Source organism: Ictidomys tridecemlineatus, chromosome 2 (assembly GCF_052094955.1).
Source record: "Ictidomys tridecemlineatus isolate mIctTri1 chromosome 2, mIctTri1.hap1, whole genome shotgun sequence".
Classification (NCBI taxonomy): domain Eukaryota; kingdom Metazoa; phylum Chordata; class Mammalia; order Rodentia; family Sciuridae; genus Ictidomys; species Ictidomys tridecemlineatus.
In genome coordinates this window covers 90,249,648-90,266,072 of record NC_135478.1, presented here as the reverse complement: position 1 = coordinate 90,266,072, position 16,425 = coordinate 90,249,648, and the positions used below count along the sequence as shown (strand labels likewise).

At 39.3% G+C, this 16,425-nt stretch overlaps 1 protein-coding gene across 3 annotated transcripts in view; it reads right to left on the bottom strand.

Annotated features, from left to right (window-relative positions):
- Brap (BRCA1-associated protein) overlaps positions 1-16,425 on the bottom strand; it is a 34,350-nt gene that overhangs the window by 12,367 nt on the left and 5,558 nt on the right. For 2 of the 3 annotated variants that reach the window (XM_005329625.4, XM_013360477.4), the window contains 6 exons: positions 10,587-10,700; positions 8,434-8,582; positions 5,068-5,143; positions 4,510-4,648; positions 4,048-4,157; positions 478-567 (listed from right to left, as the gene is read on the bottom strand). In XM_005329625.4, coding sequence (XP_005329682.1) covers positions 478-567; positions 4,048-4,157; positions 4,510-4,648; positions 5,068-5,143; positions 8,434-8,582; positions 10,587-10,700 — 678 coding nt within the window. Of the gene's footprint in view, positions 1-477; positions 568-4,047; positions 4,158-4,509; positions 4,649-5,067; positions 5,144-8,433; positions 8,583-10,586; positions 10,701-15,405; positions 15,433-16,425 lie in introns of those variants that run through there. The other variant, XM_078039166.1, reaches the window with a different exon arrangement.

The following is a 16,425-nucleotide window of genomic DNA, read 5'->3' as shown; positions in this document are numbered from 1 at the left end:
TTAATACCATCTTGTAGCCTCAGAAGTTCAAAGCTGCTCTCAAAGGCAGCTGTTCCCAAGTTGACAAACCAACTGGCTGACTCAAATTACAAGCCCTCATATACTTACCTTATGTTTGTAACAGAATTGCATAAACTGCTTGAAAATTACAATCCTTTAAGCCCAAGGTTTCTTTCTTTCTTTTCTTTTCTTTTTTTTTTAGTTGTAGATGGACAGCATGCCTTTGTTTTGTTTCATTTTTATGTGGTGCTAAGGATTGAACCCAGTGCCTCACACATACTAGGCAAGTGCTCTGCCACTGAGCTCAGCCCCAGCACCCTCAAGGTTTCTTTTTAGAGGCAAAACTGTTCTCTACCATTTATCAGACTCAGAAGGAAGATCCTAACGACTCCTTTTCCCCTGCCCTCTGCTTCCCACCCACCATAAGACTGCCCTGCCAGATGGCATTTCAGCAGTCACCAAACAAGACAGACTTACTTCCTCTGCTGTGTCCTTCTCTATCCGCACTATCTTGTTTTCCCAATAGATTCGCTGAGATTCCAGCTGGCTTGTTAGTAAATATGAATACTAGAAAGAGAGAGTAAACAACAAAATGTAAGTCATTGCTGTCAGTCTCTGAAATCCAATTAAAACCTGACTTTAAATGATCAATAGAATAAAAGTAACCATCAGAATGTAGTGGTTTTGGTTTGTTTTTGAGGTACTGATAATTGAAGCCAGGGCCTTGCACATACTAGGTAAATCTCAGCCCCAGCAACTTTTTAAAAAAAAAAAAAAAAATATATATATATATATATATATATATATATTTTTTTTTTTTTTTAAAAAAGTATATATATATACATATACTTTAGTTATACATGGATACTGTGGTGGTGCTGAGGATCGAACCCAGGGTCTCATATGTGTGAGGCAAGCACTCTATCACTGAGCCACAACCCTAGCCCCACAGCAAGTTTTTTTTTTTTTTTTTTTTGGTATAGGGATTGAACCTGGGGCACTTTAACATGGAGCCATATGCCACATTGCCAGCCCTTTTAATTTTAAGTTTTGAGCAGAGTCTCACTAAGTTACTGAGTCTGGCCTTGAACTTGTGATTCTCCTGCCAGTCTCTCAAGTAGCTGGGATTACAGGCACATGCCACCATGCCCAACTTTGCTGTTTGTTTGAGAAAGGTCTTGCTTTGCCACCCAGGCTGTTATCAAACTCATGGCTCAGAGCTCAAGGGATCCTCCCACCTTGGTCTCCCAAGTAGCTGGGATTACTAGCATATACCACTGTGGCAGGCTCATAAAATGTATATTACTTTTGGTTTCTACTCTTTCCAACAGGTACTGTGCCAGGAGTCACAGAGATGACAATTATACTTTGTTTTCCTGGAACTTGTAACCCAGTTGGGAGAAATGTACATTATAGAAACTTATTCTGGTCCAGCTGACTTTAAGAAGAATCACAATGGGTTTAAATCTACGTACAACTCAGGGATAGGAGTACAGCTCAGTGGCAGAGCATATGCTTAGCATGCATGAGGCTGGGGTTCCATCTCCCATACCACATACACACACACATAAAAATATATATATAACTCAAAGCAAAGCATCCATTAATCAGCCCTTTGGTTAACTGCCTCCACTTGGCTTTCTCAGTGCATGCCTAGCATTAATAGCTCTTATGACACTAAGTTTAGTCCCCAGTTTACCTGCCTGCTGCTGGACTAGACTATGGACTCTCTCAAAGTAAGAATTATATCTTTTTCTCTAACTCCAGAACCTGGTGTGTGCTGGATGTCAAGAAACATTTGCTACATGATGGCATGAATAAATGAACAGTGCTGTGTAACTACAGGGAAGGGACAGACAGTGTATGACAGTAGCATTTGGTAGGACTTCTGAGAGAAACCAAGATTTTGAGAGGGCTCTTGACAGAAAGGAGACAAATAAACAGAGATCTGATTGCAGAGACCTGCTGGGCCAAGAGAGTGCTGTGGCTGACCAGAGTCTCTTCAGCAATAAAGAAGTGACACCCAGGAGGCTGGAGTACAGAATACAGAGAGACAGGGCCTGTGGAAGCTTGTGGGTATCATGTTGAGAAATATGGGCATGGGCTGGGGATGTGGCTCAAGCAGTAGCGTGCTGGCCTGGCACAAGTGCGGCCCAGGTTCGATCCTCAGCACCACATACAAACAAAGATGTTGAGTCCGCCAAAAACTAAATAAATAAATAATTAAAAAAAAAAAAAAAAAGAAAAGAAATATGGGCAAAGGGGACTCTAAGGCCAAGGACTGGCAAAATCAAATCTCCATTTTGGACTACTACTCTAGAATCAGAATGGATCTAAACATGTTTGTAGGCTAGAGAGAACAGACAATTAAAGAACACCTGTGCCACTAGAATATATGCTCTGTGAAGGCAGGGAGTTGGTTCAGTGCTATAGTCACATCATGGGACATAGTGGCTCCAAGGTGGTAGCCTTTGATAAAACAATCTTCCTTTCTTCTCTTTTTTTTTTTTTTTTTTGAATTTTTATATTTTGTGGGGCTAGAGATGGAACCCAGGGCCTCAAGTGTGCAAGGCAAATGTTCTACCACTCAGCTACACCTCCCACCCAATAAATATTTCCTGAGTAAACAAAATGTGTGCAACATAGTTAACGTGGAAGAGCCATTCTAAAAACTTAAAGGGGATTTGATCTTTTCTCTATCAGTGTAGTAATTTATTGATAGCAATATTGTTCTTATTTTGGGCCATTTTGCTGAAACCATCAGATCTTTAAAGATCTATAGATAAGTGAGTTTTCAAATGTCCATTTCTCCTGAAGGTTAAGGTATTTGTTTTGTTATTTGTTTCTGGGGGCGGGCTGGGGTTGTAGCTCAGTGGTAAGTAGAGTGCTTGCCTAGCATGTGAGGCTAGGTAAACTGAGTTTGCTCCTCAGCATCGCATAAAAAAAAATAAAGATACTGTGTCCATCTATGACTAAAAAAAAGAATAAAAAATTGGGGGGGGGGCCTGGGGTTGTGGCTCAGAGAGCGCTTGCCGAGCATGCGTGAGGCTCTAGGTTTGATCCTCAGCACCACAAAAAAACAAAATAAAGATATTGTGTCTACCTACAACTAAAAAATAAATATCCATTAAAAAAAAAAAAGAATTTTTTTTTTTTTTGCATTTACACAAAATGGAACTCATGTTGAAATTTCTCCTAACTTAAAATAGACTTTATACTATAATAACTTTATGGTAGATGGAATTTACTACTATGGAGAAAAGCTAGATTGTACTAATTTTGTTATTTCATGTATACGAATATTCAGAAAATGGCTTTAAGCATATCAGTCTCTAATTCATAAAATATATACTTTGAGTCAACATTTAAACATCCAAGCCTCTAAAGCATAAAACCCCAGCCCAATGTGTACAAAAACACTTCTGGGGATGGAAAGATACTAATGGGTTATCCTTATTCTGATCAAGTCTGTTCAGTTTCCAGCTGCTACTGTGATGCCAAAGGAACATTCTAATTTTCAGTTTATTGCAGCTACAAAAGATAACCAAGATTGTTTAAATTAACTAACCTGAACTGGAGACAACTAGGAATGTCACTTGAAAATAATAAGGCACAGTGAAGCTTAAACTTTCAATAAGAAAAACAGATGTGCAGAGCACAATGTTGCCTGCAATTGTGGAGGCTGAGGCAGGAGGATCACATGTTCAAAGCCAGCCTCAGTAACGTGGCAAGGCCCTAGGTAACGTAGCGAGACCCTGTCTCAAAATAATTTCTTTCTTTCTTTCTTTCTTTTTTTTAAAAGGGCTGGGATGTAGCTCAGTGGTTAAGCATCATTGGGTTCAATCCCTGCTACTCAAAACAAAAACAAAAACAGAAACATATGGTATAAAAATATTTTAACCCTTCATAGCAATGATAGAAGTTTAAAAAAAAAGAAGTTTACATGCAAAATAAACAGCAAAAATTAAAAAGTCAAACAACCCTTCCAGTTGAAATAGAAAGAAGCAGTAGGAATAGGTACTAAGTGGTAGCTGATAGGCATCTTACCTCTAACTGTAAGGCATCTATTTTCTCCTCCTGGCAAGTGTCACCCTCACATTCATACTGTACTATTTTTCCATCTGTTTTACTTGCAACCAGTCGATGGACATAATTATCTAAAGAAAAGAAATTAGTCAACCAATGTGGGTTCCTTCAAAATGAAAAAGGCCTCCGTATATTTTTAACTGAAAATTTTTGTTTTTACAAGTCTAGGTGAAATGTCTTGCAATATTTTTAAAAAACTGGATTAAATCATTTGAATTTAAAAAAAAGGGCAAGAGAAACTCCCCTTATAATGTGCAACTGAGGCCACTCCTGGGAAATGGAGCCCACAGGGCACCATGAAGAGTTTTAACAACAGCTGACAGGAAGATGATGCTTCAAGCTGTGAGAGAAAGTGGAGAGATTCTGAAGGAAAATGTCTCCTAAGAGAATAGATCCAAATTAGAAAATCAGAGTGGTGCTCACCTCCAGCATAGTCCCAGACTCGATGGTTAGTGAGCTGCATGGCATATGTGTGCTGTGTCTCTTCAAAGTGCTTATAAGCATGTCGACTGACATATCGCCCACATCCTATGTGCCCGCAAATTAAACAAATCCATAAATTCTGCCAAGGAAGAGGTAAGATCTTAGTTAAATAAAAATACATGAATTAGCCCATTTGGGATGGGAAGGGGCTGATATAGAATGAGACTTAGAGTTATTCCTACAGGAATTTTGGATAAATATGTTTAAAAATGCAACAATCCAGAATGCTTTTATGGGTCAATCATTTTCTCTGATTTATATGGAATTTTATGTAAACAGCAAAATAGAATTCACAATTTATCAATAAATGGCCAAGTCTTAAAAAAAAAAAAAAACACAATAATAGCATGAAGTATTTTTGCTTAGAAGTCATGTATTTGAGACTCATTTTAATTTTTTTTTGTGTGTGTCAAAAAGACTTTAAGCCACACTGGGTAGAAGAAAATTCCAGGCAAATAAAGCTGTATTCATCATTCTTTTCCATAATCCATTACTTACTTCCTGAACACCACACTCAAAACACTTATTTTCTTCTACTGGCTCTGGTGTTTGACAGTACCGGCAAACAGGACACCTATCCAGGATGCAGAAAGATAATGGTACAGATTAGACACAAAAGATGGCAGTAACAGAAGTCAAGAACTGGATTATGTCTTCCTCACTGAGATGCTAAATTATCACTTTCCTGTTATTATTTTTATTATTTGTACATTTATATATGACTTTATAAAAATATTTATTTTTTTAGTTTTAGGTGGATACAATATCTTTATTTTATTTTTTTGTGGTGCTAAGGACCGAACCTAGTGCCTCACAGATGCTAGGTGAGGACTCTACCACTTGAGCCACAACTCCAGCCCCTATATATGACTTTTTTAAAAGTATTTTTTTAGTGTAGACAGACATAATATCTTTATTTACTTATATATTATGTGGTGCTGAGGATTGAACGCAGTGCCTCACATGTGTGAGGCAAGTGCTCTGCCACTGAGCTACAGCCACAGCCCCTATATATGACTTTATTATTCTTTAATTTTTTTTGTTTTGTAATTGTAGGTAGACAGCATATCTTTATTTTATTTTTTGGGTGGGGTGGGGTGCAGGGGATCGAACCGAGGGCCTTATGCTGTGAGGCAAGCACTTTACTAAATGAGCTATATCCCCAGCCCTTACATGTCTTTATTTTATGTGCTTTTCTTTGTATGTGGTGCTGAGGACCGAACCCAGAGCCTTACACATGCTAGGCAAGTGCTCTGCCACTGAGCCCCAGCCCCATGATATTATTTACAAGTCCTTTTTTTTTTTTTTTAAATACACTTTTTTTAGTTGTCAATGGATCTTTATTTTACTTATATGCAGGTTAAAATTGAACCCAGTACCTCCCACATGCTAGGCAAGTGCTCTATCACTGAGCCACAACCCTAGCCTTAACAAATCCTTGTCATCTTATGACACTTAACTCACCAAATCTTCAAGACCACAAGGTCAATGTTATTATTATCATCAATGTTTCACAGACAAGTAAGCTGAAATTTAGAGAGGTTGAGTAACTTGCCCCAAAACTATAAATAATGAAGAAGCAGAAAAACAAACCCTAAAGACATCACTTAAAAATAGCCATTTTGAGCTATTCTCAATCAAAATGAAATTATATAAAATTTTGATAAAGCAGAGGAAGAGGGAGAAATTTTGATCTGCCTCATAGCCTTTTCTTTTTTTCTTCTTCTTTTTTTTTTGGTACTGAGGACTGACCCAGGGGCACTAACCGCTGAGCAACACCCCAGCCCTTTTAAAGTTTTATTTTGAGACAAAGTTTCACTAAGTTGCTGAGGCTGGCTTTGAACTTGTGTTCCTCCTACCTCAACTTCCCAAGTCTCTGGGGTCACAGGCAAAAAAAAAAAAAACCCTGCTATACCACCTGGCTGGCCTGGTTTTTTTTTTTTTTAAAGAAAGAGTGAGAGAGAGAGAGAGAGAGAGAGAGAGAGAGAGAGAGAGAGAGAGAGAGAATTTTTTTTTTTAATATTTATTATTTTTTAGTTCTCGGCGGACACAACATCTTTGTTGGTATGTGGTGCTGAGGATTGAACCCGGGCCGCACGCATGCCAGGCGAGCGCGCTACCACTTGAGCCACATCCCCAGCCCCCTGTTTTTAATATTTTAAAAAATATTATATATATATATACACACACACACACACACACACATACACACACACATATATTTTTTAATGAGATAATGAGATCTTTGGGGAGTCTCTCCCAGACACAACAACCTTCCCTCCATAACTACCCACCCCCCAGGAATCCTTGTCCAGGTTCTGGTCAGAGAACTAGTTCTGACCCTGCCTCTTACAAGCAGTCCATACCACCAGTCAGGGTACCATCTCTACCCTCAATCTTCACTTTGAATTAGGTGCACTTATACAATGTATGACTGAGGCCTCTCCTAGGAAATGGAGCCCTCAGGGCACTTATATACATGTGGAAGCCCCCTACACTGTGCTTCCTGGGCAAGGACCTGCATTTGGCTCCTTCCCATCAGCACCCAGCACTGTACTAAGTATATACCAAGGCTCAAATAAAACCTATTCACAGGCTAGGTTTTGGTTCCATTGTAGAGTGCTCACCTAGCATGCATGAGGCACTGGTTCAATCCTCAGCACCACATAAAAATAAAGACATTGTGTCCTTCTAAAACTAAAAAATAAATATTAAAAAAAATCATTCACTAAATGAGCTGCATGCTTTTGAAAGCCTCACACCCCGCAAGGCAGACACAGCAGAGAACAAGCCAAGTGAGGTCCTTGCTCTGGGAAGCTGGCACACTCCCTCTAACTCCGAGGCCACTTGTGGGTGAACAGGGATTCCTGTGGACTTTCATCCCTCCTAACTTCTGGACCTTGGGAGTGTGATCTTTCCCTTCCCATGCATAACCCCCGACCCCCACTGTGTTTTCTTGCTCCTGCTTGTCACCTGGTTAACTCCTACCTATTGTGAGAGTGCCTCCAATCATAATGCTGAACATTGCAACTTTGTAACAGCTGTTAAGGCTGTGATTTCACACTTAATTGTGTGATTACTTGATTTTTTATTTTTCCCTCTGAACTGGGAAACCCATGAGGCCAGAAGCTGATATAAAGCTTCTAGCTAAGTCCTACAGTGCAGACTGCAAAGGGAACAACCACCCTCCATTTAATAACAGGCGGGAGAAAAGGTCCAGGTGCCAACTCAGTTCTTTGAAGCATGTTACCTACAATTTAGGCCTCCTGTGCCTGGGGAATTAGGATACATAGGTGTGTGCCTATAAATGTTGACTGCTGTTCTGACTAGCTATCAAGCTATTAATAGCACCATAAAGCTAAATATAAGGTTGTTATACTCTGGTTGATAAGAAAGTGAAATAGTAGATATCAAACACAGGCCATAGAAGAGATTGCAGACCTAGATTCATTTTTCCCCCCAGTGCTAGGGATAAATCCCAGGGTCTTGGGCATGCTAGGCAAGTATTCTGTCACTGAGCCACACCCCCAGCCCGTGACAGGTTTCACCTTAACAAAAGAGTCTCAAAGCCAAACTCTGCATTCCTTCCTACCCCCATTCCATCTCTCAGAAGGAATGAAGAGCTCATGTTGCTCTGGGAAACTGCACAAGGATTCAGAATCAGTATCCTCACTAAGAAGGACTTCCTCAAGAATGTGGATTCCTAGTGAACAGAGGAAAGAAGGTGAAAATTGGTAGTCTCTTATGGTGAAAGTTTGGTAGAGTCAAACACTTGTAGTGGTTCATTCTTGGTGGTGCTATTTTTAATTTGGGGGAAGGGTCATAATGGACTCTGATACAGCAGGGGACAGCCCTTGCACTCACGTCGTGTCGTCCCAGCGCTGCAGACATTGGCTGTGGAAGCTGTGGTTGCATAAGGTGGTGAGGATGCCATTCACAGACTCGTCCATACGTTCCAGACACACCGTGCACTTGGGGAGCTCAGTCAGGTCCATCACAGGGAGGCTGGCACCCTGCAGGAAAACATCCCACTCTGTCCTTCAGCCATCATTCCATGACTTTTTTTTTTTTTTTTTTGTGTGTGTGTGTGTGGTACTAGGGATTAACCCAGAGGTGCTTAACCACTGAGCCACATCCCCAGCCCCTCTCTTTATTTTTTTGAGTCAGGATTTCACTAAGTTGCTTAAGGCCTTGCTAAGTTGCTGGGGCTGGCTTTGAATCTGTGATCCTCCTGTCTCAGTTTCCCAAGTCACTGAGATTAAAGGTATGTGCCACCACACTCAGCTATGTTTTCTAAAACAGTTTTCCTGGGCTGGAGTTGTAGCTCAGGGCAAAGCACTTGTCTCGCATGTGTTTTCAAAAATGTTTTCAACATTATTGTTCTGTGCAAATAATTTAAAGTGGTAAAATTTTCACTCACTTATTCATTCAACAAACACTAGTGGAATATGGTTTACATTCTCAGTACTGTGCTGGGTACTTGGAACAGTGGTGAAGACAGCAGACATGAATCCCTGCCCTCGTGGAGCTGGCTTTCCAGGAAGGGAGATTGCTGCCAAAACCTTAACACATGGAACCAGATTCCTAGCTCAAGCTCCAAAAGTCTATGACCAAAATACCCAAAGAGATAAAAGCAGAATAGCAATGGATCTGAAGACTTTTCCAGAGTAAATTATAATTTAACACTTTCTATTTAGTGATGATAGTATCAATAGCACTGACTTAATTTATTTATGCATTTAACACATACTTCTTGAGTCCTTGCTATATGTGCCAGACATTGTTCAAGGTGTGGAACATTGGTAACCAAAACCAAATCCAGTATGTCCCCCAAAACAGCCATTTCTTGTCCTTGTAGATATTAGAACAGACAAAAATTTTAAAAAGTACAGGGAGCTTAGAGGGGGCATGACCACAAGGCTGGACTCAGGCCCTCCCAGCCAGAACATGAGCAGCAATTATCGAGACCAGGGTGGAAGGCATACATACGCATGAGGACAAATGGAGAAAAAGCACATTCATTTACAGTCTCTGAAGAACAGATGCTTACAGGGACTCTCTGAAGGTAGTCATGTTCAGTTATGGAAAAGAATCTTAAAAAGCAGGCCTTGTGCAGCACTTGACCCAAGGGAAGCCCAATTTTATCACTCATTAAATTTTATTTCTCCTAATCTAACGATAGAACAATCTACCCAGAAGTTATTTCCATCGATCTGATTTCAGGTAAAAACACTTTAAGGTTTACTTTATTTGTTTGTTTTGGGGTACTGGGGGTTGAACTCAGGGGTACTCAACCTCTGAGCCACATCCCCAGCCCTATATTATATTTTTTGTATTTTATTTAGAGACAAGGGTCTCACTGAGCTGCTTAGTGCCCTCACTTTTGCCGAGGCTGGCTTTGAACTCATGATCCTCCTGCCTCGGCTTCCTGAAGCACTGAGATTATAGGCATGCACCACTGTATCTAGCAAGAATTACTTTAAAAGAAAGAAAAATCTTTAAAACATCAGAGCTAAATTTGCTGTTTTATAAAATGATTTGAGGGAACACATACTGCAGGACAGGTTCCCATAGAAAATGACAGATCAGAGCAATTATAAATTGCTATAGAAACAGAATAAGAATTAGGAAAGGGATTAAAGTTAATACTTCAAACAAACAAAATGTTTCTTTTTGACTCTAGGAAATGTGAACCTCCTGCCTTAGCCTCCCAAGCTGCTGGGATTATAGGCATGTGCCACTGCACCTGGCATAAATTCTCTATCTTAAAGGGGCTTTTACTATATTCATTTGGTTGAGCAACCATCACCACTATCTAAATTTAGAACATTTCCATCACCCCAAAAAGAACCCCTTACCTGTTGGCAGTCGCTTCCCATTCTTTCCCCCAGGCCCTGTGACCACTTATCTATCTTCTGTCTGTGCGGTTTAGATTGCTCTGGACATTTCCACAGACTGCTTAACTTCTGATTTCATACCAATCTGCTATATTAAAGATAACAAGTATTCAAACTTACATCTTCAGATTTCAGCACTTCAGCCCTTTCCACATAGACCAGTTGGCAAACATCATCTTCGATTGAGTTGAACTGACGACCATTGCATGCCATATAAAAACTATCTGCATCAGCCTATGTGCACCAATGGGAATAAGGAAAAAAATTAAGATAAATATACTGAAAGTTGATTTATATTCAAAATGCATGGCTTCAATCATACTCATCAACTTTTTTTCTCCTTGTTTTCTTTTGGTACTGGGAATTGAACCCAGGGATGTTCACCAGTGAGCTACATCCTTAGCCTTTTTTATTTTTTGGGACAGGGTATTGCTAATTTGCTAAGTCTGGTTTTAACTTGCCATCCTCCTGCCTTAGCCTTCTGAGCAGCTGTAATTACAGGTGTACACCATTGCACCCACTCCTAATTAGGTTCTTAAAGCTGATGGTACTTAGGAGCTACTTAGGAGAGAAAAGCAACCACTAGAAATAGCATCTACTGGAGCAGGTTGGTAAGCCAGACAAACTCTGCAGATCAATATCCTACAATCTGACAGTGTTTCCTGGGCTACATAAGAGTTAGTACTTGAACTGGAAGAAGGTACTAAAGCACAATAAGCTGACAGCTAGAACAATTTTAATATTCAACCAGCAACAGTCAACATTTCCCTTCATAGTTTTGTCACATGCACCAGCTGAGATAAAACATTTCTGCAAAGATGGGAATGAAATCATAAGTGATGATTGTTTTGGAAGAACTCTTTTATTTCTTCTTCTTTTTTTAATCTTTATTTTATTTATTTATTTTTATGAGGTGCTGAGGATCAAACCCAGGGACTCACACGTGCTAGGCGAGTGCTCTGCCACTGAACCACAATCCCAGCCCCTCTTTTATTTCTTAAAGTCAGTATCCATGTTAAATAATGAAGGACCATTACAGGATGAAAATAATCCTCTTCTTCAATAAAACAAATACTACATCAGAGTTGGATAAGGATCCATTAGGAGTGTCCAATACCAGAGGCCAAACTCTTGGTGAAGGTCAAGAGATCCAAGAAGAACCAATCATAGGGTTCTGAATCCCACAGCCCCTGTAGACTTCTCCAATGGCTTTTAATTTCACTCCGATGATGTAATTCAATTGTGGAGTTTTGATTATTTATGCTTTCTTAATATGCTTTGTTTATGCTTTCTCAACACACTCTAATGAGCCAAGCAGCTGAAGAAGGATGACCAATTCTGAATGCAGTAGTTTTATTGGAGGTGGGAAGAGAGCTCTCCTGACGGAAACTTCAAAATGTGTAAATCCAGTTGTTGGAAAATAAATCTCCTTAATCCTAAGCAGCAAACCAACAGTGGCTTCCCTTCCTCTTTGGGAAAAAACAGCCTTTTTGTGAAACATTACTAGGTAAGTAAGTAGCACAGGGAACTCAGGATTCATATACTGAGGGGACGTTCTGCCTGGAATTCAGGCTCAGCTCATGTCTTCACAGCCTCCAGCACCATTAGGAGCTGGTTGCAGTTGCTGAGGAAAAGACCCCATCAGATCTGGAGCTCTGTAAATGCTCACCAAGCTATGAGGCCTCTTCAGTGGAAGGGCAGAGGCATGTGAAAAAACCATTTAACACCAAGTATTCCTTTATTAGAGGAGCTGATAATATACCAAAGAAACATCCTTTTTTGGAAATGATAACATCTATAAATAGCCAAGATTTCTAATTTGAACACACTAGTGTCTTCTTTAAAATTTCAGTATTAGGGCCAGGTGTGGGAGTGCACACCTATAATCCTGCAACTGTGGGTGCTGAGGTAGGAGGATCACAACTTTGAGGCTATCCTCAATAATATAGAGACCCTGTCTCAAAATAAAAAATACAAAGGGCTGGAGATATAGCTTGGTGGTAGAGTGGCCCTGGGTTCAATCCCTAGTACTATCAACAAAACAAAACAAAACCTCATTCTTAGGGATGGGGATTTAGATCAATGGGTGAGGCAATGGGTTCAATCCTCAGTATTGCAAAAGAAAAAAACTTCAGTATTAGAAATATAGCTTTGTTCAAATATTTACTGAACACCTACTGTGTGCCAGGCTCTGTTATGCACTGGAAAGAGAATATGAAACAAAGTACACGTGGTTTCTATTTCAAACCATTATCAAAATGCACAAAGGCTCACTGGAGAACACAGAAGAAACAACTCTTTTAATTAAATTAAAATGTTTGCACTGCAGAGCATCAAAAATTTAAAGGAACCCAGCTTTTGTTTTTTTTCTAGTCTCTCTTTTTTATTTATTGGTCTCTTGAGAATAAACTCAGAAAAAGACAAATCCATTATGATTAGGTTCCTTCACTGTCATAGTGATCAGTTACAGTGTTGAGAATACATGTTTCTTCTAAAAGGAATAGCTACCTAGGCTGTGTTAACTAAGCGTGCCAGTGAAAATGAGCCAATACACTATAGAGAGGTTATCTGTCCTTTCCTTATCATCAAGAACAATAAAATTGAACTCCTTCCTGATTTTTATGTCCTAATGAATTAAAAATTCTTTATCAGTCAGTCATGGTAGCACATGCCTATAATCCCAGTTACTCAGGAGGCTGAGGCAGGAGTATTGCAAATTTGAGGCCAGCCTGGACAACTTAGCAAGACCCTGTCTCAAATATAAAAGGATGTAAGCCGAATGCAGTGGCACACGCTTATAATAATAGTAGCTCGGGAGGCTGAAGCAGGAGAACTGCAAGTTCAAAGCCAGCCCCAGCAAAAATGAGGCACTAAGCAACTCAGTGAGCTCCTGTCTCTAAATAAAAAAAATACAAAATAGAGATGTGCCTCAGTGGTCAAGTGCCCCTGAGTTCAACCCCCAGTACAATACCCTAGAAAAAAAAAAAAAAAAAGGATATAGCTCAGTGGTAGAGCACCCCTGGGTTCAACTGTCCAATTCCTTTCCTTGTGTCACCAAAAATAAAAAAAGGAAAGAAAGAGGTTACAGGGCTGGGATGTGGCTTAGCAGTAGAGCCCCTGCCTAGCATGTGTGAGGTCCTGGGTTTGATCCTCAGCACCACATAAAAATAAATAAATAAAAACAAAGGAATTGTGTGTAACTAAAAGAAATAAATATTAAAAAAGAAAGAAAGAGGTTACAAAAGATACAGGGAAGGCTTATGAGTTCTTATTAAAAATTAATTACCTGGTGAGAAAAAGAATGAAATAAGAATGTAGAGGGTGCCCAAGCTATGGAGTCAGGGTGCTTGGGTTTGAATCCTAACTCTGACACTATGTGTCCAACTTTGGAAAGTGACTTAGGGGTGCCTGCTTCCTCAACTACAAAATTTGAAAGTACCAACACCTCATGGCATTGCTGAGAGGATTTGAGATAATGCATGAAAAGCACTTAAGAGTCTGGTACATGCTCAACAGTTGGTGGCTAATGAATCTATTATTAGATTCTCCAGTATTAATTTAAACTTCAAGTCTTATAGCAAGATGGTGTTATTAGGTCTTAGAAAGTTCTTGATAATTTTGATTTCTTTCTTTCTTTGTTTTGATAGGATGGGTCTTGATAGATGACGGGGTTCAGACCCAAGATGAGATAAACAGTAAATAGTACAACTATGATACCAAGGTAAAGGGCTCTAAAAATAAGGAGCAGTAAGCTGTTTCGCACACTTAGAAAATATTGGTTAACTGAGCAATCTGCATTTGGTCAAAAGATAGAAGAAGTGGGGCTGGTGGGTAGCAATGGTAGCCTTGCATGTGCATGGCTCTGGGCTTAGACCCCAGTATTGCAAAGAAAACAAGAAGAAAAAAAAAAAAAAGGACAGAAGTGGAAAGGATAGTGCAGATGTATAAAGAAAATCTACGAACAATAATAGAAAATATCCGAAATATTATCTGCACATTAAATGGATGGCAGGAAATTTGTAGGTTTACTAAATAAATGTTAGTGTAGTTTACTTAAATGTAGGTTAGTGTTATAGATTTATTAGACTCCCTGAAAAGCCTAAACATTTTTTCCCTATGAACATTTGTAACTCTTTGTATAACTTGCTGATTACCTTTGGAGAAACATAACTGAAATAACTAAAATATTGTTATTATACAAAGGCTTGTGAGCCAGGTGTAGTGGCACATGTCCATAATCTTAACATCTTGGGAGGCCGAGAAAGGAGGATCATAGTGGAGGCCAGCATCAGCAATTTAGCGAGGCCCTACACAAAGTAGTGAGACCCTACCTCAAACTAAAAAAATTAAAAGGGCTGGGGATGTGCCTCAGAAGTAAAGCAGCCCTGGTTTCGGTCCTAATTAAAAAAAAAAAAAAAAAAGTCAGACCTGTAAATAGTGACTGTCTCTATTCCCCACACCTTCATACTCTCCTACTAGAAGAGGAATTTGTCCTAGTGATTCAAAGTGAATCCATCCCTACTCAGTCATTTATTTTTATCTGTGTAATCCTGGGCAAATGACTAATCTCTCTCTGAAGTTGGCTGCTTCATCTGTGAAACAAAGAACAGGATCACTCTACCTTGAAGGGTTACAGTGAAGATTAAATGAGATGATACTCTGCTGAGCACTGAGCACAGTGAACAATACAAAACAAAAGCTGCTGTTTTCTATTATGACCATTATTATTACATGTACTACCAGGTTTAATTAGTTTAAGGTGCCACTTTCCCAGCTTCCAAAGCTCCTCAGACTTCAGAAGGCCTGATGACAGTCTGTAATATCAGGTAAATGCTTTTCTATTCTTCATGGGAACTGTAAAGTCTACAGGACAGTTGAAACACTTTTTAAACATCTCCCTCAATGGTGGGATACTTTGTAAAGATTAAACAGCCTGTACCTTCTTGTACATAGAACTCCACAACAGAGGGGCCCAGGCAACATGTACAAACATAATTCAAATTTCTCTTAATTTCCTCCACATGCTCACTGGACGGCTGCCATTGATCTCAACTCTGAAGCTCTGTAATGAGGAAAGAGATGGCAAATGGCCCTTGTGTCATGCGCTCCCTTTCACCTACAAACTCTGGTGACCAGTCAGAGAGGAAATAGCAATTGACCCTATAAACCCACTCATTTCTTTGTTAATCAGCAAGATGGAAGTATTTGGGACAAATTCAGGAAGACTCTTTATCAATGAGGCGAGAGGTTTTGTTTGTTTGTGGGTTTGCAGTGCCAGGGACTGAACCCAAAGGCTCTCTATTTCTGAGCCCTTTTTATTTTTGATTATGAGACAAGATCTCATTAAACTGCCTAGGCTGCTGGCCTTGAACTTGTGACCCTCCTGACTCAATGGAATTTATAGGTGTGTGTCACTGCAGTATGGCTGAGAAATTAACTTTTGAAAAAACTGCCTTTCAAAATCCAATGTAAACAAAACAAACAAAAACCTAGTAAAATTCCAATGGAAAAATACAAAAGTCTATTAAAAAAGAGAAACAACTGAGTGAATCTAAGGATCACCTTTTAATAACCTGAATAATACCTAAAGCTTACCTCATTTGTATATTCACATACAAATACGCATGTTTATAGGGATGAATAAGCAAAACCAAGAGAATATCTTCTAACATCTGTAGAACTGAGGTACATAGAAAGTGCTATTTAAGTGAAATGAAGCGAATGGCAAAACCCTCCTACACCAAATAGCATCTGTTACAATGCATAAGCACTTTTAAAAACTGAAAATACCCTCATTTGTTCTGTGTTTGTCTCTATTGTAATAATATTCAATCAGGACTTTAAAATATAACACTTCAAATCATGTCACAAAATCCCTCTTGTCACCAAATTTTACATTTAAAAAAATAAATTTTATTTTCTAAACTATGTCAAAGAGCACCTTGTAAAAAAGAAAATG